The 25,598-nt window shown below is 48.3% G+C and overlaps 1 protein-coding gene across 3 annotated transcripts in view; it reads left to right on the plus strand.

Annotated features, from left to right (window-relative positions):
- SLC25A27 (solute carrier family 25 member 27) overlaps window positions 1-25,598 on the plus strand; it is a 222,540-nt gene that overhangs the window by 168,644 nt on the left and 28,298 nt on the right. The window contains exon 8 of one of the 3 annotated variants that reach the window (XM_078647654.1): window positions 17,503-20,317. The exons of 1 other annotated variant lie outside the window; for it this stretch is intronic. In XM_078647654.1, coding sequence (XP_078503780.1) covers window positions 17,503-17,572 — 70 coding nt within the window. In that variant the 3' untranslated portion in view covers window positions 17,573-20,317. Of the gene's footprint in view, window positions 1-17,502; window positions 20,318-24,001; window positions 24,362-25,598 lie in introns of those variants that run through there. One more of the 3 variants, XM_078647655.1, reaches the window with a different exon arrangement.

Raw genomic sequence — 25,598 nt, forward strand, 5'->3', positions numbered from 1 at the left:
CCTAAAGATGCTCACTCTTTTAAACACAAATCATCTGGCCCAATTCAGATTAAATAGGCAGCGCTCTGATCTGATAGAAATTGGTAGCAACACAAGAGTTACTTCGTGGCACCCCTGATTTCTGCTATAGCTATTGAACCACTTGTATGTTTCTTGCATCAATTCCACTCGCATTGTGGATTGTGGCTCGGTAATACATCGCTGATGGTTTCTGTATATGCACATGATGTCATGTTTTATGTTCGGAACCCAGCACAGAGTTTGAACCTGATTAGTAGACAAGTGGTCAAATTTGGCAGTTATTCCAGCCTGCAGATCAGTTGGGAAAATTTGAAGTTATTTTCATTGAGACTACCATGACACCCACGATAGAGTACCTCTTAAAGTGGTCTACGGATAAACTGCTGCCATGTAATCGTGCATTGGCCATGGACTCTTTTAAAGCTCGTATCCATACATCTACTATTTGGTGCACATTTGTGCTAACTAAAATATTGGCTACTGCCACATCAACTTATACATGGGCACCTAGAATATATGTTGAAAGGCCCTTTCGCACCTCTAGCTAGTATATCCTGGAGACCTCCCACCATGAAAGATAATGTTGACGCTGTTGATATAACTTGCAGAGTGTGGTAGGAATGAGCAGGACTGGCTAACTGCAACATTACGTACTTCCCGCTCCTACCTGCTGAGTATAACCTGGTACCCCGCCCCTTCCCCAACATTGGAAGCGACTGCTGGCCAAATTCTGCGACTAGTGGGAGTGAGGGTATTGGAAGATTTTATTTCCCCTTCATATCCTTTCGAGAGTATACGGGGCAGGAAGGGAGGCAGCCCAGTGGCTATACTGTCCTATCGTACTCTCTCGATAGCTAGGGCGACTCTTCTGAGCTTTCCTGAGCCCCCTAAAGAGTTCCTACTCCTTACTAAATATATTCAGTGAGCAGACACTAGCAAGTTCATTTCTGTTTTTTTGGGAGGGGAGATTATCAGGACTTATTACATAACAGTTTGAAATGGACACAATCTGGTATGCTGTGAAATAGCAGCAGTCAGAAAAGCAAAACACTCCAAATGTAATTTACAACAGCATTTGCTGGAGATGGGATCTCATAAAGATGGAATGGTTGTATGTCAGAACTCGCATGCCTTTACCAAGCATGCTGTGACGGCTCAGTCTTTACAAAGAATGCATCTTTACCTCGCATTTCTTTACCACGCCTATTGTTACAACGGCATGCTTTAAGTAAAGCGCTGGACTTAGGAATAATATTATTTACTATTCAAACTCCACTCTGAGCAACAGTAGGGAAAGTGCTGTAGCAACCAATGGGAGACCGGTTGCCCATGGCGCCTTGCAACATGGCATTGCCTGTATAGTTTCAACCAGTTCCTCAATACCCAGGTCCAACTCCAGGGCAGATCTTTGTTTGGGTGTAAGTCTGGGGTCAGAACCATGCCCAGAAAATCCCTCACATAGTTTCTATTCGATGGAATGCGTTTGACCTATAAACGTAGCCAAATTATCCCTAACGACGTCGCTGATTCCCATTTGGTCACAACTAAAGTCCCATCCGGTCTAGACGATGCCATTATCATAGGTACTGGCTATTCTTTCCTAAGGAGCCATTGCGACAGTCTGTCACCCTCCCTAAGTACCCGTTGTCTATGCTCTTTGAGTATAGTGATCTGAGGCAAACCATGTATCATTTCACCTGTGTTCCTGGTCCCCAGGGCCCAGCACCTGTAATCGTGTCAACCTACTCTCATCATCGTACTGTAACTGTTGTCGGGTGCCATATATTTTATTAACGCAAAATAAGCAAATGATGGATGGAATGCTGAATAATGCAAACATTTACCCCCAGTCACAAAGATCTGGGTTTAATCCATCGTTATTTTGATCACCACTCCACCCCAGTTTGGCCCCAGCCATATGCAAATCAGTCCTGACTCTGTTCCTCGTAGGACCAGACCATCCTGAACTGCTAAACCAGGTCCTCCCTGGACCAGAAACAATGCATCCTGAGACCGGTTTCGGGGCATCGGCCCTCATCAGCCAGGGTAGCTTGTATCCAGTGGGGCAGTGAGCACGGGACCCACGTCTGGGCATACCCTTCCAACTTAGGGCGACAAACGCGTAAGAAACAAATGATGGATGGAGCGCTGAACAATGCAAACATTCACCCGCAGTCACAAAGGTCTGGGCTTAATCCATATATCTTATTAAGGCACTTCTCCTTAAGTGTTGAGTTCTAGATGGTATAGGAGCCTGTAGTCGTTCTTAAACCCCTCTGGAGTCTTTAAACTCCAGAGGGGGGGGGGGGATACAGGATCTAATCCAGCCGGTGCACTATTCAATTTCCCGTGTTGTGTGATCAGAGAGGAATCTGTTCAAGTGTACTAGCTACCGTGAACAACAGAAAGTCGGATACGGTCTAGTCTGTTATATATATCATGCAGTGTGGAGTAGCATGATAATTCTTTACAGACCAGGTATAGCACCCTCAATATATATCTATGCAGTGTACATTCTTCTACCTCAATCAATGTATCCATCATTGCGAGTTTCATATAAAGTTTTGGAGGTTCTCTGACTCATCAGTCATCCATCAACAATTAAAATCTCCCACCCAAATTACCTGGATATCAGTATAGAAGGTGATCACCTCCCGTCCTATCTCGAAAAATACTTTGTCATCCGTTTTAGGCGCATACACATAGAGAAAGCAAGTTTTAGAGCTCTACAACACACCATACAGTAGTATTTACTGGCCCTCCACATCTGCCTTGGATATGTCTTTTTTTTTTTTTAGATATGTGGTGGCAGGGATTTAGGATATACCTACCAATGTACCTGCTATTGTGCTCTTTAGTTCTTGTCGCTGAGTATATGGGATGCTTTGAAAGCATTTTAGGGTATTGGGGCTAAGGCGTTCTATCCTAGTGGTTCCCAACCTGTGGTCAGGGAACGAAAAGCCTCCTCAGGCAGTCTACAACTACGTAGAAATTGTAATAATGTTAGCATATTAATAACATTGATATAAATAAAGAAGCTAAATGTAGAATTGAAAATTTCAAAACATACTGTATATTTGAAGGCATTTGAAACCGGAGGCTAAAAATCAAATTAGTATCCTCAGATTGATTTGTGAAAGCAGCGCAGATGCATTAAACAGCATATAGTATGGTTGATAAGTGGCCTCAATTTAATTTATAAAAGCTCCAACTTTTCTATTAAATATATATTTTTAATTATATGTATTTACCTGCAAAGAGAAGGAGTGTGGTGCTTTTGCTTAGATAATTTCTACAATATGCAGTACAAAAAACATGAACCGATCCAATGAGTCGATCTGTTTTTGCGAGGTTGTCAACCGGGGACACAACATTGATAGTATGTTCTATTTATGCTCCAGACTCTAACAGGACGGCCTTCTACTCAAATTTCTGAACATTACTGACTGAATTTGGGTGATCCAAAACAGTGATGAGCAGTGACTTGAACTTAGCATGGAATCTACACATTGACAGATCTTACCCTCTATGTCCTGAAGTTACCAATGCGTTAATCGACCTTATCCCAAAAGCAGATAAAAATCAGACTCATTGTGCTAGTCCGATATCACTAATTAACACCGACATGAAGATCTTGGCCAAAGTACTTTAGAATGTTTAAACCCATCCTCATTAACACCTCTCAAGGCGACATTATCCCTGGACGATCATCCAGAAACCACGACGTTACTAGCAAATGTACTTTGGAAGGTGAAGGATGACAAAAGACCGTTATCCCTAGATGCCGAAAATGCTTTTGACCAGGCAGAATGGGGGTACTTGTTTCCAACCCTCTAATGAGCTTGCATAGATCTGGAATGCCTTGCTACTGTCAAATGGCTTTACTTTGACCCCACTGAACATATTGGCTGCAGGGGCTACATGTCCCAGACCTTTGCCATATGTAGAGGGAGGAGACAGGGATGCCCCCTCACTCCCCTCCTTTTCTTGTTAGCCTTAGAGCCACTTGCAGCAGCCATTCGCCAATGTGAACATATAAAATTAATTGAGACGTCGACTCATCAGATCAAGTTCCTGCTCTATGCGGTTGATGTTCTTCTCTTCCTTAGTGACCCAGACAATCCGGTTCCACATTGATTGATCTTTATCACTGCCTTTTCTGGATACTAAATCAAGTGGTCGAAAAGTGAAGCTCTAACTATCACGAAGCGTCCCACTCGATATCCACCGGACGATCAGGGCTTCTGTTGAAAGTCCTCTGAGCTCAAATACCTGGGCATCCTGATTAACAAAGGGCTGAAGGGTATGGTATCAGCTTATCTGAATCTGTTTTTGGCTCAAATGGACAGAAACTTACTCCGCTGGACCTTGTTAGATCTCTCTGTTTTGGGTGGACTTCAGGTCGTGAAAATGGTAACCTCTCCAAGGTTTAATTATGCCTTCGATATGATCCCGCTTATGATCTTCAAACACTAAACACATTTATCAAAAACCTTATCTGGCCAGACAAGAAGCCCGAACTCAAGCCTGCAAAACTTTATTCAGGTAGACTGTGAGTGCCAGACATGCACATGTAGTATCTCGCCCGCTACATCTTGCATTTGGGGTATTTCCTAAAGTCCCATTTTGGGTGTCCAAGCGAGCTGAGGTGCAAGCCCCACCTGGCGGTGGCTCACTATACAGTGCTCAAGCTTTCTCCTCTGCCAAGAATTCCCCCCATCTGACAGAGATGTGGTTCGTTTTGAGGGCTGCGCATACACTTTTAGGTATGAACATGTTCCTTCACTGATCAGCCCTGATATGATCGAATGCGGCCCATTCGATCAGACCTATCTTGTTCAATTGGCCACATTGGGAGGGGGTGGAAATCAATGTAATAAGTGACCCATATAAATGGTACTGAGTTCAAGTACTTTGAAACTGTTTGCAGAATTTACTTTGATGATGCCACAGTATTTGCATTATCATCAACTGAGACACTGATAGATGATAAAACTGGCTTCAGACCTACTTGTACCTCTGAGTTGGCCTTGCACCAATACATTATTCTTTAAAACTGTAATAGAGCATGTTATATTGATTTGTATAGCGCACTAATCACAAGGGGGGTATCCAGGAGCTTGCAATGCTTTATATTTTCGAGCCTGCCTAATGTATACCCAGACTTATTAGATTGGATTAGTATGTCTGTCCTGGGTACTCGCTTTATGCTTACAGATATGGGCCACAAAATTTGACCCGGGTATCTTTCCGTTAGTAAGGATTGACGGGACAAGCGTAGTCGGACACTGTATCAACCGGCCATACGGTTGGCCCCGATTGCATGGTATATGTACTTTAAGTGGATATATTTTGGGGGATGAGGAAGGTTCTTGGGTACTGGGAGATATAGATCGCTCGCAAGTAGGGGAGGGACTGACTATATCCTCTAATGTGAACTTTTGTGATACCGTTGCTATGTGTTAATGTATGTGTTAATATATTGGTTTATTCTTTAATACTGTGATGAGACATAACTTGATTCATATTTTTTTAACCTGCCAAATGTTCACCCAGGCTTATTCGATCAAACTGTAAAGTATGTCCTTTCATATTAAAAAACAGAAAGTACGTTTTCAAAAGACATTTATGAATTGTAAAAAAACAACAACTTTAAAAGGCCTTTTTGGAAAAGAAATCCGTTTAATTTTGGTATCAACAAAAGTAAAACATTTTAGATTTAGCATGCTATAAAATCTTGGTATATATCACAAATGTCTCATCCACAAGAGGTGAAGATTCTGAGCAGGAGACACCTTGAAACACTCTGTGGGACATGGAGGAAGGTAATGCAACCACACCAACACCATCTGTGGCATCCGGATGCAGAACCACAATCTCTCCACTACCAGAGTTCTCTCTGGAGTCGCAGGACCAAACAGGCATCCAGACAACACAACCAGTTATTTGCAATCTGTGGGGAGCCCAAATTTCCCACCACTCCACCAGGTCTCCCAATAAAAACTGTACCTTACTTGTGTGGGTAGGTCTAGTGCCTGCGCCAAGAAAAGGCACCAAACATCACATTTCTTTTTGCAATGTGGGTAGCTGTGAAATTTGGGCTCTGGCTCGGCAGGCACCTAGAGAAACCCAGCAAACCTGCGTATATTAAATAGCTAGTCACCCAGGGAAGTCCAGGGTGGGGTGACTTGCATGGGTCTCACCAGGATTTCTTTCTCAGAAGCCCTTGCGGTCCTCAAAGTTTGTCTAAAAATGCACTTTTTCCTCACCTTTCTGAGGAAAACGCCTGGAATCTTTAAAAAGACAAATATGTTCTTCCCTCCAGCAATCCCCCAGGAGTCAGGAGGCAGAGTAAAGGAAAAAAAACTGCTTGGTTGTTCATCCTGGAAGCAGTCATAATGCTTACTAATAAAACAAAACAAAAAAACAGATAACTATAAACAACACTGCGTCATATTAAAGCTCAACAGTTTGTGGCTGTATCAAACAGTAAATACAACTATGGTAATATAACAATCTGCAAAGAAATTATTAATACAAACCATACAATAAATCTTTAACTACAAAAAGATGCATCTTACATGCTGCAGATAGCTAGGCTGAAGATATACTCTGTACAGACACCGCATACACCAAAGCTATCCCATTAGAAAGGAAAAACAAAAAATATTTACACACATTACAAATCTTGCACAAAGCCAAACGTAATAATTGTAGCATATGTATTGTGTTTCAAATTCACAGCAGTTAAAACAACATTTAAGCAGGACAATGGGGCTAATCTGAAGTAAACATTACAAATAAAAAAGTTTCTTTGATGGGCGTGGCCGGGCAAGATGGCCGAACAGACGTGATCTGTTACGGCTCCCGGTCCACGCGCTGCGCCGGTGGTGATTAACTGCATTTCCAGCGTCACTTTTACCGGTTCCCGGTGAACCCACACAGCGGAAGATGCTCTGCACCTGACTGATCACTGACGGTGTCTGCCTCACGCTGTAATCTGGAGTCCCTGCCATGCGGCCTGTAACGCACATGGTCGGCCGCGACTGACGGGGCGGCGGACACACCGGGGAAGCCAAGGCTACACTGCAACTTGCCCCAACGCCTCAGAGAGGGAAAAGACTCCACCGCTCACATGACGGCGCGACTGCGGTGAGGGGCGGCGGGGGCTACAGCGGCGGGAAACAACTGATTTGCTGCTCCCCCCCGCCATGCCTGACTTCAAGATGGCGGCAGCTGCGGCCAGTAATGGCGACTCACCTGGTTGCCTCTGAACGTCCAAGCAGGTCAGTTCTCACCTCGGATTGCCCCACTGCTGGCCACCGGGCACACGGATCCCCGCTGAATCAAAGCACCTATCGTCCCTGTTGGACGTGCCCTGCACAGTGCGGCTAGCTCCTGACCTCCAGTGCCCTTCATCCATTGCGTCCTACGCTGCGATTTGCTATCATCCAGCAGGCCCGCGAGGCTGCACCGTGGGGGCTCCTTTGGGTGATCCTACCTCTTCAGACCGCGCTTCGAAGCTCTACATCGAGTAGCGACCTATACCCCTCCCGCTAGCAGTGGGCGTCTTGGTTCTCCCGAATGGCCCCCATAGACCCCTTTATGGAGCCTTCAGCACTCCACTAGCTCCTGGGTTCCAGCTAGCGTACTGCTTCGCTTCCCATGGGACTTCCTATCGGCACCCTGCAGTTGAGCCACCCTCGAGTACTATCCGGGAGCAGAGACTGACTTCTCAGGCCCTACTGTGATGTGAGTCTCCGGGGCCTGTATGACCTCGGCTTTATCTACCGGGCGACGTCCTATGCCTCCAAAGAAGTCCACTTCCAAGCCCCCTGCTAAAGTTTCGGACTTTTTTGCATCTGTTGAAAAACGCGCCTCGCTGAGGGGCAATACCACTCAGACCACCATGGCTCTCACCAAGACCGAGCTCCTTAATATGTTCAAGGACTTTAAGACAGATCTTCGTAAAGATATCACCCAGGACATCAAGTCTTCTATTGACCAGCTTAGATCTGACCTCTCAGACCGCCTCTCCTCTCTACAACAGGATATAGACTCGGTGTAGGCACCAGAGTCCTAGACCTGGAAACACAGCACCAGGAGCAACAACGGCTCTCCACAGAGATGCGGGACGATGTCCGCACGCTTCAGGAACAACTCCCCCAGGCCCAGCTTAAAACAGAAGATCTTGAGAACCGCTCCCGACGGGAGAATCTACGGATACGGGACCTGGAGGAAGGCGCGGAGGGACCCGACATAGAGGCATTCGTAGTGGGCCTTTTTTCAGAGATCGTCTCTCCACAATCCCTCCAGAGTAAACTCGATAGAGTCAATAGAGTGGGACACATGCAGCGAGGCCAGGGAAAACGTCCGCGCGATGTTCTGGCTAAATTCCATTCATTTAAAGTCAAGGAAGCAGTTGTGCAAGCAGCAAGGTCTAAGGATTCTGTCTCGTTCCAAAGCTACTCCTGCGCCATTTTTCAAGACGTCGCCCCTGCGACCCTCTCCAGGCGGCAAACGCTTCGGCTTATCACTTCCAGGCTACGAGACGAAAAAATCAGGTACAGATGGACCTATCCCTTTGGGCTCAGCTTTGACTACAAAAACAAAAGGCGCCACATCACAGATCTTCAGGAGGGCCTTGACTTGCTGGGCATTCCTTCTAGTTCAGAAACCTCTTCACCAGGGCCGAGAGAGAGACCCGTCGTTACAGATTCTTCACCAACCTCAGCATGGTCTCAGGGAGTGCGACGCTGATTGTCGCCTCTGGGCTCACCTCCGTAGCCCTTAACCCATGCCGGCTGGTACTGCCATGCTGACTACCACTCACCCATCTGCCGTTATCCTGCAGTGGGGGCCTGCATCTACCGGGTGAGCCGGGAATGTTGATTCCTCTAGCCCCGCTGCGGCCCCTGCACTGATGACACCGGGGCCCACCCCCGGGTAGAGGACCCCACTCTCTGCTGGCGATCTTCCTGAGTAAGACTGGGGCAATGGCCTCCAATTTCTTGTGACTTATATTGATCGCTCCATGTAGTAGGGAAATTGTCAGACTGTAAGCATGAGACATGTGACTTTCCAATGTCAAGCTTTCACATGATGGCCCCTCTTCTAAGCCAGGGCGCGGTATGTGGGGCGCCTACCCAGGGACTCTCTTTGTACAGAGTGTCATGCTCATTTCAACGCTGTTCTGATGCTACGATACTAGCCCGCAGGTGCGGGCGTGGACCGGGCCCTCGGACCCGAGCCCTTCCATGGTCTCCGTGCGGCTCTTTTGGCCAACCGCTGAGACCACTTTTTTAGTTAGCCTTCTTCTTTCGTTTTTTTCTATTCATGTTTTCTCTTGGGGGTTTGAGGGGGTTGTTGGGAGGGTGGGATGGTGGCGGCTTTTGAACTTCTTCCACTGTATTCTTAGGGTTTTAAGTGCAGATGCTCAGCATGGATTCCACTGTTGCCTCTACGTAGAGAGTGCGACGGGGGGCCTGGTAGGGAGGGACCATCTAGCTTCAACATCAATGGATCTACCTCACAGATAGATGGCTCCCATTACCGTAGCCACTTGGAATGTTAAGGGCTTGAACTCCCCCCAGAAGCGCCTTAAGGTTTGGAAATATATTGTAGACCACCATTTAGATGTAGTCGCCCTACAGGAAACCCATTTAGCTAGGTCGGATGAACTACGCCTAAAACATAAACAGTTTCCGCTCATTTATAGGTCCTCGGCAACCACCAAACATAGGGGGGTGGCTTTACTCTTTCGAGCAGCAATTCAATTCCAACCTCTGGGAGTCCAAGGAGACAGGGCTGGGCATTTGGATCATGGTCAAGGGACGTCTGCGAGGAAGGATCTGTACGTTTGTTGCCTTATACGCCCCCAACACTGGACAGGCACCTTCTTACACACCATGCTGGGAAAAATTCCGGACTTTGCTGAGGGTTCCCTAATTCTACTGGGTGACTTTAATTTAATATGGCAGAAAGACCTTGACACTACACACGCACAGAGATCTGACGCAGGCACCTTCTCTGGGGAAACATAACAGCGTATACGAGACCTGGGCCTCCTAGACACATGGCGCACACTCTTCCCCCAGGCTCATGATTACACCTTCTTCTCTCACGTCCACCGCACTTACTCTCGATTGGACTACATCTTTATCCATCAGTCGCTCCAGGGTGCCCTCCAAGACGCGAAAATCTTCCCCATATCGGTCTCAGACCATAGTCTCTACTCAATCTGCCTTCAGTGGCGCAGCCCGGCCCCCACTACGCCTAAGTGGTACTTCCCGTGTGAAATTTTAGTTCGTGTATTGAACATCATCTACGCCATCTTGCAGACCCACGTACGAGCATACACGACAGCCATTTTAGGTACCATGGTCTCCCTGTTCACGATCGCTCATCAGCGCACTTCCCTGACCCTGCAAGCGTCCCCCATGCACCCTGACTGCCCCCGCTCTCTCATGCACAAGTCATGAGCCCTCCCCTCCCATGATTCTGTCCCAGAGAATCGCACCCCGCGCCTGACCAACACCTCCTGTCCCTCCATGAATACCCCTCCTTTGATGACCCCTTCCTCTGAGCCTAAACGTCAGCACGGACCGCTGGTCATCCTTTAGCCCAAGGATACAGTTTATTGCCCATTACTGTATGCACTCGCCTCTCCTGAAAGAGGCCACTATTGATCACGACCTCCCCATCCCCGAGATTCGATCAGGCGCACATTCCAAAGGAATCGGCAGAACACTCAGCTGCATGATAGCCCCCTCCCGACCACATGAGGGGGAAAGAGCCTCTACTGTTGTCATGTGTTGGAACGGGCCGGAATTGGGGGGGGGGGGTGCCGGGGATGTCATTCTCATGCTCTACAATGTCCCTGTTGTAATAAAGGACGTTCACATGTCTAAAACCAGTGTATAAAAGACCAGTTCTCAGAGAAGTTGGGAGAGCACCTTGAGACGATACCTTGCTGTCTGATCTGATGTGTTCTGATCCGTCGGAATAAACTTGTTTCCTGTCTTCCTGTCTCCAGCGCCTGCCTCTTTATTGGATAACTTCGTATGGTATTAGAGGCGTTTACGCCGGGCAAATTTTACTACGGAAACATCTTCTGAAATAGCCTGACCATTTTAAATTGATCTTTATCAATTGGCGTCCCAAACGCGGGGCCCATCAGCGACACGTGGATCCAGTGGGAGAGGTCCCGACGACAGAGTGAACGACTGCAACGATCGGAAGAGCTCCTGTCCGATAGACCCTCGTCTGACAGCCGATCATCTGAACTTCACTGATTCCGAGCAGACCTCTCCCGAGTGATCTACGGTCCTGACTGGGAACCACCAGGAGTGCCGCGATAGCAACAGAGAGTAGAGGACGATCGGGCGCTGGAAGCGGAAGACGAGAAACTGTCATGCGGTCCGGGTAAGGTCGTGACACACGACAAAATTGCGAAATTGATTGATTGATTGTTTGAAAATACTAGTATTACTTATTGACCGCTTCTGAGAAATTCTCTATTTGCAAACAAACACAGAATCGCCATACTCTGTTTAGTCTTTGTAGATAGTGGAGGGTAGGCAACGCAAAACTTTAACACGTCGTGCCTATTCTTTTTTTCTCCCCATTGATTGATTGATTGAATCGAGCATTGAATTGTTCGAAGTTGGTTCTCTTAGGGATCTTCTCTGCCTGCAAACGGGGAAGAATAGGAATATTCTCTCTCCCTTTGCAGAGTGTGAAGGGTAGGTAACGCAAACCTTTAACACGTCGTACCTATTATGTTCCTCATTGATTGATTGTTTGACCAAACATTGACTGTTTGGAATTGGGTCTTTCGGGAGGTATTCTCTGTTTGCAAATAGTGTAGAATAGAATATTCTGTCCAGTCTTTGCAAATAGTGAAAAGATAGGTAGTGCAGGCTTTTGCCCCCCCATGGTAATCCGTCATGCCTATCTTCTCCCCATTGGTTCATAGTTGGGTCAACCCGGACCACTTATTAGAGATGAACCATCCAGCTCCACTGGAGGGCACCCCTAATAAGGACATGTTTACTAAGCAAGGACTAGTCGCTATAGCTTATAGTAAGTTATGGCATAAATATACAAAAAAGGATCCTGAAAACCAGTGGCCACTGATAGGTTCTTTTGATGAAAATAAAATAAAAACACTAGAAGCAGCTGTAAAAATAAATAAGGCAACGCCCACTATGCTCGATAGTATCGGCATGTGGCGCAAAGAAGCAGAGCACCGCAGGAAAAGAGAGGAAGCAAAAACAGTGAAAGAATTACGGAAAGCAGCCCATCTGGCCGCAAAAGAACTAGATGAAGAAATAAGAAGAAGGGAGGAAGTTAAACAAACGCAAGAATCAGGACTGACAGGTCAATGCCCTGTCAGGACCACCCCTACGCTCTACCCGGAGGTGCCCTCTAAACAACGGGCAAATGAAGAGTTACTGCTCGGTCCTCCAATGATCTACATGCCTCCTCCTTATGCTCCCTGCCAGCCTCTAGCACAACACTCACCAGTCCAGAGTACAGTCGAGGGTAACCCTAGCGCTAGTGCCCCGACTCTTACGGCCTTCGCACCAGCCACAGTGGTAACAACACCAGATGAACTTGAGACTGGCAAACAGTTAACAGCCAGACCAAATAGGTTGAGCAAAGATGAGCGGGATGGAATCGACCAGATAGCAAAAACCCTGGTAGAACGGAAGGAGAGTGAAGAATATACGATGAATATGCACAACTCACATGCCGGTAGTCACAGACGGCATTTTATTTTACGGTTCAGCTACCACACTCTGAACGCATATGAGGATAGGTACCAGACTAAAGGTCCTGCTAAATTGACGACTCTATATAGAAAGATTGATGTCGGAGATGGGGCTGAAAGCGATATGTCGGACCTCTTCATGCAAACGCTTGAGGTCTTCCGCCACCTCGCGGAACAGAAACCAGAAGTCAAGCTCACAGTCCATGAGACGATTGAGCCCTCATTAGGAGCAGCCAACACTATGATGCCTATCAGAGAAGCCGCCCCCTATTGGGTTCCCCCAAGAGGTCAGGGAACAAACGATGATATCAACCATGCAGATGCCAAAGGGAGGGTTGTGTACAACTGGGTCTACCAACCATGGGATCGGCAAGATATTTTAACTTTTAGACAAACCCTGCCCGATTTAAGAAAAAACCCTACAGCATTCTATACCGAATTAGGCACAGCCTTGGGCTCAACCATAATGACTCTAGCGGACATGGATTTGTTTTTCGGGTTGTGTCTGCCGGCTGATGTGTGGAAGCAAATTCGGAGAGCCGGCCACACAGATCTGTTCGGACACACCTGGACAAAACTCGATGAACTAGATAGGCAGCGAGAGCCCGGAAAGAAACCTGTAAAAGACATACTGGAACTCCCCGACAAAATAGTGCAGAAGCTAAAAACGTTGATCCCAGAAAAGAAGGTAGACTGGTCGATAGTCACGGCCTGCCGCCAGAAACCTCAGGAGGACGTATCAGAATACTTCTCACGATTTGAAACAGTGTTCTCCGACTACAGTGGCCAAGACATGACCACAGCAACCGGACAACACCTATTCGTGCAGAACTATGTAAAGGGGCTATCGCAAGAGGTCTCCCAGAAGTTAAAGACTAGCGAAAGTAGTTGGGGAGCCTCTAAACCTGCAGCTATCCTTCAGATGGCTCAGTATTACGAACACCAAAAGAATGAGAACGAAAGGGCAACTGAGAAAAAGAAAAAGGACCTAAAGGAACGAGTAATGATTGCACAACTACAGGGGGTGACCACAGGGAGGGAACGGTATAGGGGGAACTACCAGTCAAATGCCCCTAGGAGTGCGACCCCTAGAGACCGCAACCCCGCCCCTGGCGCTCCACGAACCGACCTTGATGAGAACCAATGTGCATTTTGTAAAGAATTTGGACATTGGAAGTCTCAATGCCCAGCCCTTCGGGAACTGATTAAGAATAAAGAGACAAGGGACATGGCAAATGGCCCCAAAACTGGAGGGCAGGGACGAGGACAGACCCACGACACCACCAATGACCGATCTGGTAGACCAAACACATTTGACCGCCCCCGACAGAATCAGTACCAACAGTCCGATGGCTACAATGATCACGACTCTGCATAGGACTGCCAGGGGCAAGGGAGGGATCCAGTCGAGCTCTGTGTAGACCAGCAAGGTCCTTATGTCACTGCTAAGCTCCTGGGTACAAAGTCTCCATTTTTGGTAGACACCGGAGCGACACGTAGTGTATTATCAAAACGACTGATTCCAAGGGCACCCGTGTCTGGCTCACACATTACCTCGATAGGTTTCGATGGGACGCCCTCCACTAACCCCCTGTCTGTACCTATCTCCTTTGACCTAGGAAACAATCCCACTGACACGACGTTTCTGCTCTCCTCCAACTCCCCTGACGCCATTATGGGTATTGACTTACTGAAACATTTCCGAGCTACTATTAGGTGTTCCCCAGATGGAGTCCGAGTCATTCTGTACGATAACCCAAGCATGTCCAGACCCTACCCCGCACGGCATATGTGCTCTGTAACAGATGCTGACCTATCCTTGCTCGATACCCTACCCCCGTACCTATGGGCCAGAAACGACTCGGATGTAGGACGAATGATGATCGATCCTGTACACATAACTGTTCGACCAGATGCGATACTCCCGAAACTCCCACAGTACCGAATATCGCCCGAAGGCGAGAAGGCATTGGTAGCGATTATTCAGTCCTTGGTAGATGCAGGAGTGGTAGAGGAAGTGGTTGCAATGTCTGCAATAGTCCTATCCTACCCATTGTTAAGAAGCAAGGTGAGGGGGATGAGAAAGCGTACCGCTTCATCATCGACCTGCGAGAAGTCAACAAAGTGGTGGTGCCACAGTACCCCGTAGTCTCAGACATCGCCACCATCCTGACTCTCATCCCGTCCACTGCCACCACCTTCACCGTTCTTGATCTCAAGAATGCATTTTTCTCTATCCCCATCCATCCAGACAGCCGTTATCTCTTCGGCTTCACTTTAAAAAACCGTTCATACCGATTTTGTAGAGCTCCCCAGGGCTACACTGAAAGTCCCAGCATTTACAGCCAGGCCCTAAAAAGGCAGCTGGACGCCATCCAGCTACCAGATGGAGTGGTGTTGATCCAATATGTCGATGATATCCTTTTGGCGGCCGACACCACTCCACTTGCAATCACAGCCACCATCCAACTCTTGCACTTTCTCGCGGGGAATGGCCACAAAGTCTCCAAAAAGAAACTGCAGTTCTGTCAGCCCCAAGTAACATACCTAGGTCATCTCCTGTCCAAAGAAGGGAGAAAACTTACACCCGACCGAATCCAAACCATCCTAGACACCCCTATTCCAAAAACACAGAAGCAAGTCCGTTCATTAGTAGGCCTCACTTCTTTCTGCCGACAATGGCTACCAAATTTCAGTCTCATTATAAAACCCCTACTTTCCCTGTTGGCCAAAGATGTTCCGTTTCCACTCCCGTGGACTCCCGAATGCCAAGCATCCTTTAAGGAGTTGCGAGATGCCCTTTGCTCGGCACCCGTTCTAGGAACACCAGATTACTCCAGCCCTTCTCCCTCTACACTCACGAAAGGGAGGGATGCGCATTGTCTGTTCTAACCCAGCCCATCGGCGCCAAGCAGCGCCCTTGTGCCTACTTCTCTGCCACTCTTGATCCAGTCGCCAGAGCTCTACCAGCCTGCCTTCGAGCAGTAGCCGCTGCTGCTGTCTCTATCCGACAGAGTGAGGGAATTGTACTTTCGAACTCTCTCACAGTATTAGTACCCCATGCAGTTGACACACTTTTGAACCAGACCAAGACTCAACACCTGACTAGTGCACGACTGACAGGATACGAATTAACTTTACTTGCGCCCCACATCACCCTGAAGAGATGCACGACATTGAATCCTGCTACACTGTTACCCTTGCCCGAAAATGACCCCGATGTGCCCCCTATACACGACTGTGTGACCCTCACGGACGAGCAGACTAGGAGTAGAATTGACCTCCGAGACATTTCTTTCACAGATCCTGACGGAGAACTATGGGTAGACGGCTCTTGCATCAAACTCCCAGACGGCACCACTTCTGCTGCCTATGCGGTAACAACTGCTCGAACAATAGTTGAAACAGCTTGCATCACACAACGATCCGCACAGGCAGCAGAACTAATTGCCCTCACACGAGCATGTATCGTAGCAGAAGGAATCATGGCAAACATTTACACAGACAGCCAGTACGCCTTCGGGGTAGTTCATCATTTTGGGCTCCTGTGGAGGGAAAGGGGATTCCTGACGTCCCATGGTACACCCATCCTTCACGGAGATCTAGTCTCCGCCCTGATTGAAGCAGTTCTCCTCCCCAAACGATTAGCAGTAATTGAATGCCAAGCACATAAGAAGGTGACAGATTTAGTTGGACAGGGAAACGCACTAGCCGACATCACTGCCCGAACCACAGCTGAGAATAGGGCCACGACACGCATGTATGTGACCAGGTCACAAGCAGAAAAATGGACCAACGCTAGGGAAACGATCAGGGATATCCAATCGACCAGCACATCACACGAACTGACTGAGTGGGCACGGGTGGGTCTAAGGGACGATGAAGGCTGCTGGCGGACAAAGGACACAAACAAATGGTTGCTGCCTGATGCATACTTGATCCCCCTACTGACAATGGCACATTCCCCTGCACACATAGGTTCTGCCCCCATGATCGAACTCATTTCCAAAGTCTGGCATAACGGCAAGATCCCCGACTCAGCCAAACGCCTGGTCCAACAGTGCCTTATCTGCTTACAACACAACCCCGGGAAAGGAACTGTAGTACCCCGGGGAGGGTTTGGGATCCCCGACCACCCCTTTGAGGTCCTCCAGATGGATTACATCCAGCTAGAGAGGTGCCAAGGCTTGAAGTACGTATTAGTCATTGTATGTGCCTTCAGCAAATGGGTGGAAGCCTATCCGACCCGTGATAACACTGCCATGACTACTGCCAAAGTACTACTGAAAGAGTTTTTCCCTCGCTACGGCCTTTGTCGAATTTTATGGAGCGACAATGGCCCCCACTTCGTAGCTGAAGTTATCCAACTTATCCTGAAGGGGTTGGGGGTCAAACAAAGGTTCCATGCGGTCTTCCATCCCCAATCCGCTGGCCTGGTTGAACGACACAACGCTACACTGAAACTGAAACTGTCAAAAATAGTGGCCACTACAGGACTTAAGTGGCCAGATGCCCTTCCACTGGCATTGCTATCGATGCGCTCCACCCCCACTAAGCACCACTTGACCCCCTACGAAGTTGTGTTTGGACGGCCTATGAACCTCTGGACTGCCCCCAAACCAACCTCCATTCATGACGTCCCCGACGTCCTGCTGTCAGATTATTTGTACAAGTTAACTAAAACGTTGTCTGTCATTCATCAACAGGTGCAGCAGGCCATCCCCGATGCTTCCAGGGGTCCCGGTCACGATATCCAACCGGGTGACTATATCTTGATACGGAATTTTCAACGAGCAAAGAGTCTGGAACCCCGGTGGACGGGCCCCTGGCAAGTACTGATCACCACTCGGACGGCTCTTCGAGTGGAGGGGAAGAAGCACTGGCTGCACGCCCATCATTGCAAAAAGATTTCCTCGACCCTGGCCACGACAGACAACGTCAGCACCCAAGAAGAGCTCCTGAACAAAGACCGACCATCACTGAACTGTTATCCTGATACTGAGGCACTTGAACTTGCAAAGCACTCTGATCCCACTGTGCCATCTCGAGAAGGGTATTTCCTGCGTCGAAAGGAGGGAGCTTCGGCTAAGTAGGCCACTGACTAAGTTAAAAATCTCAGAACGGTGACCCAAAGCAACCAAGGGTTACCTGGAGAGAAGCTAAACTAAGTCTGTGGTTCTGCCCACTACCGAGCACCTTGAAGATGAAGATGATGGAAGCGCCCGATAAGAAGATGATGGAAGCGCCAGATAAGAAGACATCGAAAGCAACAGGAAATACCCACTATAGGAATTCAAAAACTGACAATTTGCACAAATCAAAGACAATGGCTTTCTTCATTATCTCCCTGTTCTGCCTCCTCCTCATGACTTCCTTCTGGATCCTGGAGGAAAGCACGCCCGCTCACCAGATGTTGCCAACAACTGTCCAGCCAACAACCGTGAAAGAGCACCACCTGATCACCCTTTCACCTCAGCTTCGAGAAAGGCGTAGGGAATTCTGGAACAAATCTTTTGTACAACTGTTGCACCAGCACAACCTTGCTGCAAATGCCACAAACTGCTGGATCTGTGGGTTGCTCCCACATGCTACCGGACACTCCATCCCCTTTATTCCTTCACCTTTCTCAGTTCACGGCTCCTGCCTCGCCTGGTTGATCCTCATGCAGGAAAGCCACAAGGACAACGCCACTTCTGGTCACACAGTGTCACACTTCTACTATGGGTTCTGGCCGAACAAAACAGGAAAACCCTTTTGTCCCGCAATTTCAGGTTCGACCTTCCTTACGAACATCCCAGCCAAAGAAAGAGTCGAAATGCAAGTGCTCCACAATCCAGCCAGATCCACCTTCTCCCACCTACGGAAACAAACGGCTGCCACCCTGACTGCGGCCCTGTCCGTCATCAATGACACAGGACTCGTATGCCTCGAAGGACAGGGAAAGCAGCTGGTGGGTCACAGTTCTTGTCGCATCACCAAAACATTGGTCTCAGCTGACCCCCCTTCCTTTGTTGCTTCCCCGAATATGTACTTTGTTTGTGGCACCAAAGCTTACACGTGGCTCCCAAAAGGCTGGAAGGGTACGTGCTACATTGCCTTCATTCTTCCTCCCACGTATGTGGCTCCAGCCAACCACCACCGGCAAAAGCGCGCTGGAGATGTTGAACAAGCCGACTCCACCGGAGCACAGTTCCTGGATGCAGCAAAGGGACTTGTTCCTCTGTGGGGACCAATGGCCAATAGCCGCGCAATCCGACACCTGACTCAGGCATTGGAAACAACCATTAACATCACCGCTGGCGTCCTCGCCAACAACACGGCTGAGCTTCAGGCAGTCCGCCTGGTGGCTCTTCAAAACCGTCTTGTTCTAGATGTGGTCCTGGCCGACCGTGGAGGTGCATGCCGTATCATCGGCTCCAGCTGTTGCACCTACGTGCCAGATAACTCACCTTCAGTCTATAAAGCAATCGAACACCTCCACAGACTGTCCTCGGAGGTTCACCAGGAACAGGAAGGATGGTCGCTTGGAGGCTGGTTCTGGGACACTTTGAAGAACTGGGGATGGAGATTGCTCACATTTTTATTGATACCGATCATGATACTGTGTGGGTGTTGCTTAGCTATTCAATGTTTACCACCTTTATGTGCACTCATTTCCAACTGTATGTGCCCAAAGACTTTGAACTTTAAACCTGAGCACATGAGTCCCCTATACAAGGTAGAGGTGCGTGGTCTCATGGGGATCGATCCGAACTAACAAGCTGGCGAGACATGTTAAAGGGAGGACTGTGAAATTTTAGTTTGTGTATTGAACATCATCTACGCCATCTTGCAGACCCACGTACGAGCATACACGACAGCCATTTTAGGTACCATGGTCTCCCTGTTCACGATCGCTCATCAGCGCACTTCCCTGACCCTGCAAGCGTCCCCCATGCACCCTGACTGCCCCCGCTCTCTCATGCACAAGTCATGAGCCCTCCCCTCCCATGATTCTGTCCCAGAGAATCGCACCCCGCGCCTGACCAACACCTCCTGTCCCTCCATGAATACCCCTCCTTTGATGACCCCTTCCTCTGAGCCTAAACGTCAGCACGGACCGCTGGTCATCCTTTAGCCCAAGGATACAGTTTATTGCCCATTACTGTATGCACTCGCCTCTCCTGAAAGAGGCCACTATTGATCACGACCTCCCCATCCCCGAGATTCGATCAGGCGCACATTCCAAAGGAATCGGCAGAACACTCAGCTGCATGATAGCCCCCTCCCGACCACATGAGGGGGAAAGAGCCTCTACTGTTGTCATGTGTTGGAACGGGCCGGAATTGGGGGGGGGGGGTGCCGGGGATGTCATTCTCATGCTCTACAATGTCCCTGTTGTAATAAAGGACGTTCACATGTCTAAGACCAGTGTATAAAAGACCAGCTCTCAGAGAATTTGGGAGAGCACCTCGAGACGATACCTTGCTGTCTGATCTGATGTGTTCTGATCCGTCGGAATAAACTTGTTTCCTGTCTCCAGCGCCTGCCTCTTTATTGGATAACTTCGTATGGTATTAGAGGCGTTTACGCCGGGCAAATTTTACTACGGAAACATCTTCTGAAATAGCCTGACCATTTTAAATTGATCTTTATCACCCGTCCTCCCTTGTGCGCGACAAAACTTCCTGCACTACACTGCGTACCGCCATCAACGATTTCTATGAAAACAACCCCCCAGACGACACCTCGGAGTTCACCATTTGGGACGCGATGAAGGCGGTTATTAGGGGTGAATGCATTGCCCTCAACGCTGCTCTGAATAAACAGCGGGCTGGTGAACGCGAGGCCCTTGAAGCTGAGCTCTTCACTGTTGAGCGATCCCATAAAACTAACCCCTAGAGGCAAACACAGCGCCAACTCACAGCCCTTAGAGGCAAACTACAGGCTATATACTCGAACAGAACAGAACATACCCTCCTTAAACTGGGCCATCTTTCCTATTCGCAGGGCAACAAAATTGGTAGGCATTTAGCCCGCCAATTGAGAGATAAACGGGAGAAAGAGTATATAGGCGGTATCCTTGACTCAGCAGGGAGGGTAACACACAAAGATGAAGAAAAGGCAGCCCGTTTTGGGACCTTTTACAAGGACCTCTATACTGGGGACTCGCTTGATGCGGAATCCCAACGGGAATACTTCAAAACATTGCACCTACCTCAGGCCTCCGAAGCCTGGAATGACCTCCTTACTGCCCCCATCACTGTCGCGGACGTCACCCTGGCTATTAACTCTCTGAAAGTCAATAAAGCCCTGGGCCCGGACGGCTACACAGCCCTCTTTTATAAAACTTTCACCCTCGAGCTCTCTCCCCATCTCGTTAGCCTGTTCAACAAAATGGCAGAGGAAGGAAGGACCTCAGGCACCATGGCCGAGGCTGTCCTATCAGTTATTCCTAAACCGGGGAAGGACCCTCAATGTTGTGGATCTTACAGGCCAATAGCCCTTCTCAATCTAGACGCAAAACTTTACTCTTCCATAATTGCCAAGCGACTAAATGATCTTATGCCCCTACTTATCCATCCAAACCAATCAGGCATTATCACTGGGAGGCAAACTCATGACAACACCCGTAGAATCATCCACCTCATTGAAAAAGCTAACAGATGCCATATACCAGCGATTCTAGTTGGACTCGACGCCGAGAAGGCATTCAACAGAGTCGACTGGCCTTTCCTCTTCAACACATTGGAGGCCTTTGGCTTTTCTCCCAAATTTATTGACATGCTGAGAGTGAACTACCGTCTCCCCAACTCTAGAGTGGTGGGAACGGGGCACGCTCAGACGCTTTTATGCACTTGAGGGGCACCAGGCAAGGCTGCCCCCTCTCCCCTCTACTTTTTGCGCTTAGTATTGAACCCTTGGCCTTGGCAATCCGTCGCAATCCAGACATCAAAGAGATCCCGTTCGCTGGTGAACCTCATAAAATCTCGCTCTTGGCGGATGACTTATTACTGTCCCTCACGGAACCCGAGACTTCCTTACCACAACTGCACACTGAACGTGAGCGTTATGAACTAATCTCCGGCTTCAAAATAAATGCTTGGAAGTCCTTTATACTCAACCTCACTCTGCCGCCAGACACAGTGGCTAACCTGCGTTCAATTACCCCTTTGGCGTGGGCTACATCTTCCATCCAATATTTATGGGTCTATTTGACACCGACTAACCGCGGACTCTATAGCGCTAACTTCCCCCCCATCTTCGCCCGCCTCAGGGCGGAACTCACAAAATGGAAGCCCCTCTTCCTTTCTTGGCTGGGGCGGACCCATGCAATAAAGATGACTCTGCTGCCTAAACTGCTCTATTTATTCCAGGCCCTGCCTATTGATCTAGACCCCGATTTTTTCTGACAAATTAAGTCAAAAGTACAAAAGATGTACCGCTTTTGGCCGCCATAAGTGTGGCAGGGTATGCTCAGACGTGAGTCCCTTGCTCACTTTGCCACTGGATTCAAGCAAGCCGGGCTGAAGACGGCTGGAATGCCAGAGACCGGTCCTTGGAAGCTTGTTTCCGGTCCAGGGAAGACATGGCTTGGCAGTTCGGGCTGGACTGTTCCCATGAGGCACAGGGTCAGACTGATTTGCATATAGCCATGTCTGAACTGGGGTGGCAGAGTGGGCTAAAGAACGGTGATGGATTAAACCCAGATCTTTTGACTGGGTGTGAGTGTTTGATTGATTCAGATGCTCCGTCCATCACCACCCCCTTTTGTACCGCTTATCTGGCAAGGGGGGCGAGCGCGTTTCTCCTTCTCCCTGCTCCGCCGCGCTAGAGGGAATGGAGGGGTGGGAGTTCCTGACATTCACCTGTACTACAAGGCGGCCCAACTAAGAGTAATAGTCGAATGGACCCAGAAAACCTCTGAAAAGCATTGGTTGCATATGGACCGCAGTGTGACAGGTAGGACCATCTGGGATTTAATCTGGCGGCCCCGCTCTGATAGACCCCCTAACGCATACATTAGCACACCGACCCGCACCACGCTTAAAGTCTGGGAACATTATCGGGCGACGATAGATGGACTACCTTCCCATCCCCCTTAACACCAATCCATCACACCTCCCTCTTTCCACCTGCTTTCACCGAAGGCCCCTTTGTGGCGTGGAAAAAGGGGGGCCGTCTCGCACTGAGTCATCTATTCCGGGATGACGAACCCCTTACCTTTGATGACTGCAAAATAGAGTTTGACATCGGGGACTGGGAGCACTATCACAATGCACAGCTCATGCACTGTGTTCTTCACCCCCAACTCCGAGAGGCAGCCACTCGTCCACTCACTAAATTTGAAGCCTTTCTTTGCGTCCACTATGAAGGGGGTGATTTCCTTCCTTTATACCCTTCTACTTACGACTACACACTCCCCGAGGCCCAGATATATGAGCATGTGGGAAGACCTGATCAAACGCCCCATTGCAGACGAGGAATGGACTCATCTTTGGTCCGACATTCACAGATTCAATCACTCCATAGCTCTTAGGGAGGCACACCTTAAGACCATGATGGACTGGTATCTCCACCCCTCTAAACTGCGACAAATATTCCCCTCAACCTCGGACAGATGCTGGAGGGGCTGCGGGCTCCTAGGTGACTTTCGCCACATATGGTGGGACTGCCCATCTATTCGACCTTTCTGGGATGAAATCCTGGCCTGTATCAAAGACATGCTGGGCTATCCTGTCCCGACTACCCTGGCGGAGGTCCTCCTTGGGCTTCGCGACCCCTCTTTAGAACTCCAGACCCGAGCGGATAAGGCGATTATGTGGCTCTGTATTGGCGCTGCCAAGATCACCCTGGCAGCCGCCTGGAAGAAGGAAGCCCCAGCTATTTCCTTGTGGCATGCTAGGCGCTGGAGGCTGTTGAGCCTTGAGCGTATGGCCGCTATCTTCCAAGATGAATACAAGAATTTCGAATTCAAATGGGGTCCGTTGGTTGCTTTCCTCTCCCGGGGCCTTCCATCCGCCGCGTATGTCCTCCCTCCATTAGAGCTTTACACCTATTTCAATTTTGATCCATGTACTTGAGCTTAGCACTCTTCTTCCTTTTTCCTTATCAGGAGGCTGCCGCCACCATGGGTGGGTGGGGGGTGGGTTAGGGTGGGCGGGGAAGTTTGTTGTGTTCTTTCTTTTACCTGATGCTACATATGTTGTGTTTGTTTTATTGTAGGTGACATCCTTCAGCGCCTCTGGTGTACCTTCCGACGAACGTAGGTTTTTTAATCATCTCCTGAGCCCCACTGGGCCTACTCGATTCCCGGACAGAACACCTGTACTGGCATACTCCTCAGCCGCAAATGGACGATGGGACTTGCTCCGCACACTTAACAGCTGTGCCTCTCCATTAGCTAGTGGACTCTATGAAGGAGCTCCCCCTGTTTCCCCCTTTGACACCCTTTCTTAGGCCATGTGTCAAACTTTTTGCTGTATCTAGCTGTTCCCCTGCGTGGGTCTCAATGATGTCACTTTTGGTCCCTTTGGATTGTGTGCTTGCAACTTCTAATAAAAATATCTTTGGGGAAAAAAAAAAGTTTCTTTGCCAAATACATATACCTACACAAACTGAACTGCAGCTCTACCAATGCAGAGTCACCACCAAAGAAATCAAAAACTCTGCACTACAATTAAAAGGAAAAATAAAACATTAACTTCACAATTGCAAATGATCATATGAAAAAAAAACAGTTCACTTTATAAAACACAATGAAGTCTGCTTTGTGGGCAGATCAGCATCAAAATGGCTGATTAAAGCAAAGGCAAAAATCTGCACTCCAGAGGGGAGTGACTCACACCCAAGAGGCAGCTACTTCACATACATAGATATATTCCCTGGTGTGAAATGGCGGGGAAGATGCGGAGGGAGTGCTAGCGCTGCACATGCAGGAGGGTGCAAGGTCGTACTTGAAATCTTCTGTATCCAAGCACCAGTTCTAATGTCATGTCAATCATGTCCTTAGCACTGAAGGGGTTAATACACAGTGTCCATGAATGAAAACATTGAAAACATCAAAGATGTTTTAGATAATCTAAATAAAACCGCGGAAGGGGATCCACGGTCAACATGCAGGTAGAGATGGGTCATTACACTGAGGATGTTGCACTTGGCCTTGTTCAAGTCAAGAGTGCGTTAGAATATGTACAGACCTCACACATCTCCATGACTGATGAATTAGGTGAGGGTGAAGAGGAAGAAGCTTCACTTCTCAGTAGCATCTCTGTACCGGAAGCCATAAGTCTGCGTCCCACTCGCTTTTAGTTTGTGTGCAGACAAACCGCTGGTAAGCTCTGTATCAGGAATTCCTAATGTTGAGACCCCGAGAAGGGAACGTTTTGTGAGAGGGAGGAAGAAGCATTAGTCATATGTTTTCCCCTTATATTACTTATTGTCTTTCCATTCCATTTGTTACAAATTGCAATGTTAAAAAATAGGGTTTTTCTGTAACTATTTGATTTGTGTTTGATAAAAAACATTGACAATATGTCTAAACCTAAAGTAATTGTATTATAGTTAAGATAAAGGTAACATTGTTGTGTGGATTTTCTTTATAAATTTGACTTTAGAAATAATTCCTAGTGATCTCTGCACGCCGTGTTCCTCCTTCTCCTGCCCTTGAGTCATCATGAGATTGATGGTGTGGTTTTAGAAAATCATCTTCATGCTACTCTAGCTCTGAAAAGATTACTGCTATTCCCCTTTGTGTTGCTATGTTGAGATATATTACACATTCTGCTACTATCTTGTATCTTGTCTATGGTGTATACTGGGG

This window comes from Lissotriton helveticus, chromosome 6, assembly GCF_964261635.1.
Source record: "Lissotriton helveticus chromosome 6, aLisHel1.1, whole genome shotgun sequence".
Classification (NCBI taxonomy): domain Eukaryota; kingdom Metazoa; phylum Chordata; class Amphibia; order Caudata; family Salamandridae; genus Lissotriton; species Lissotriton helveticus.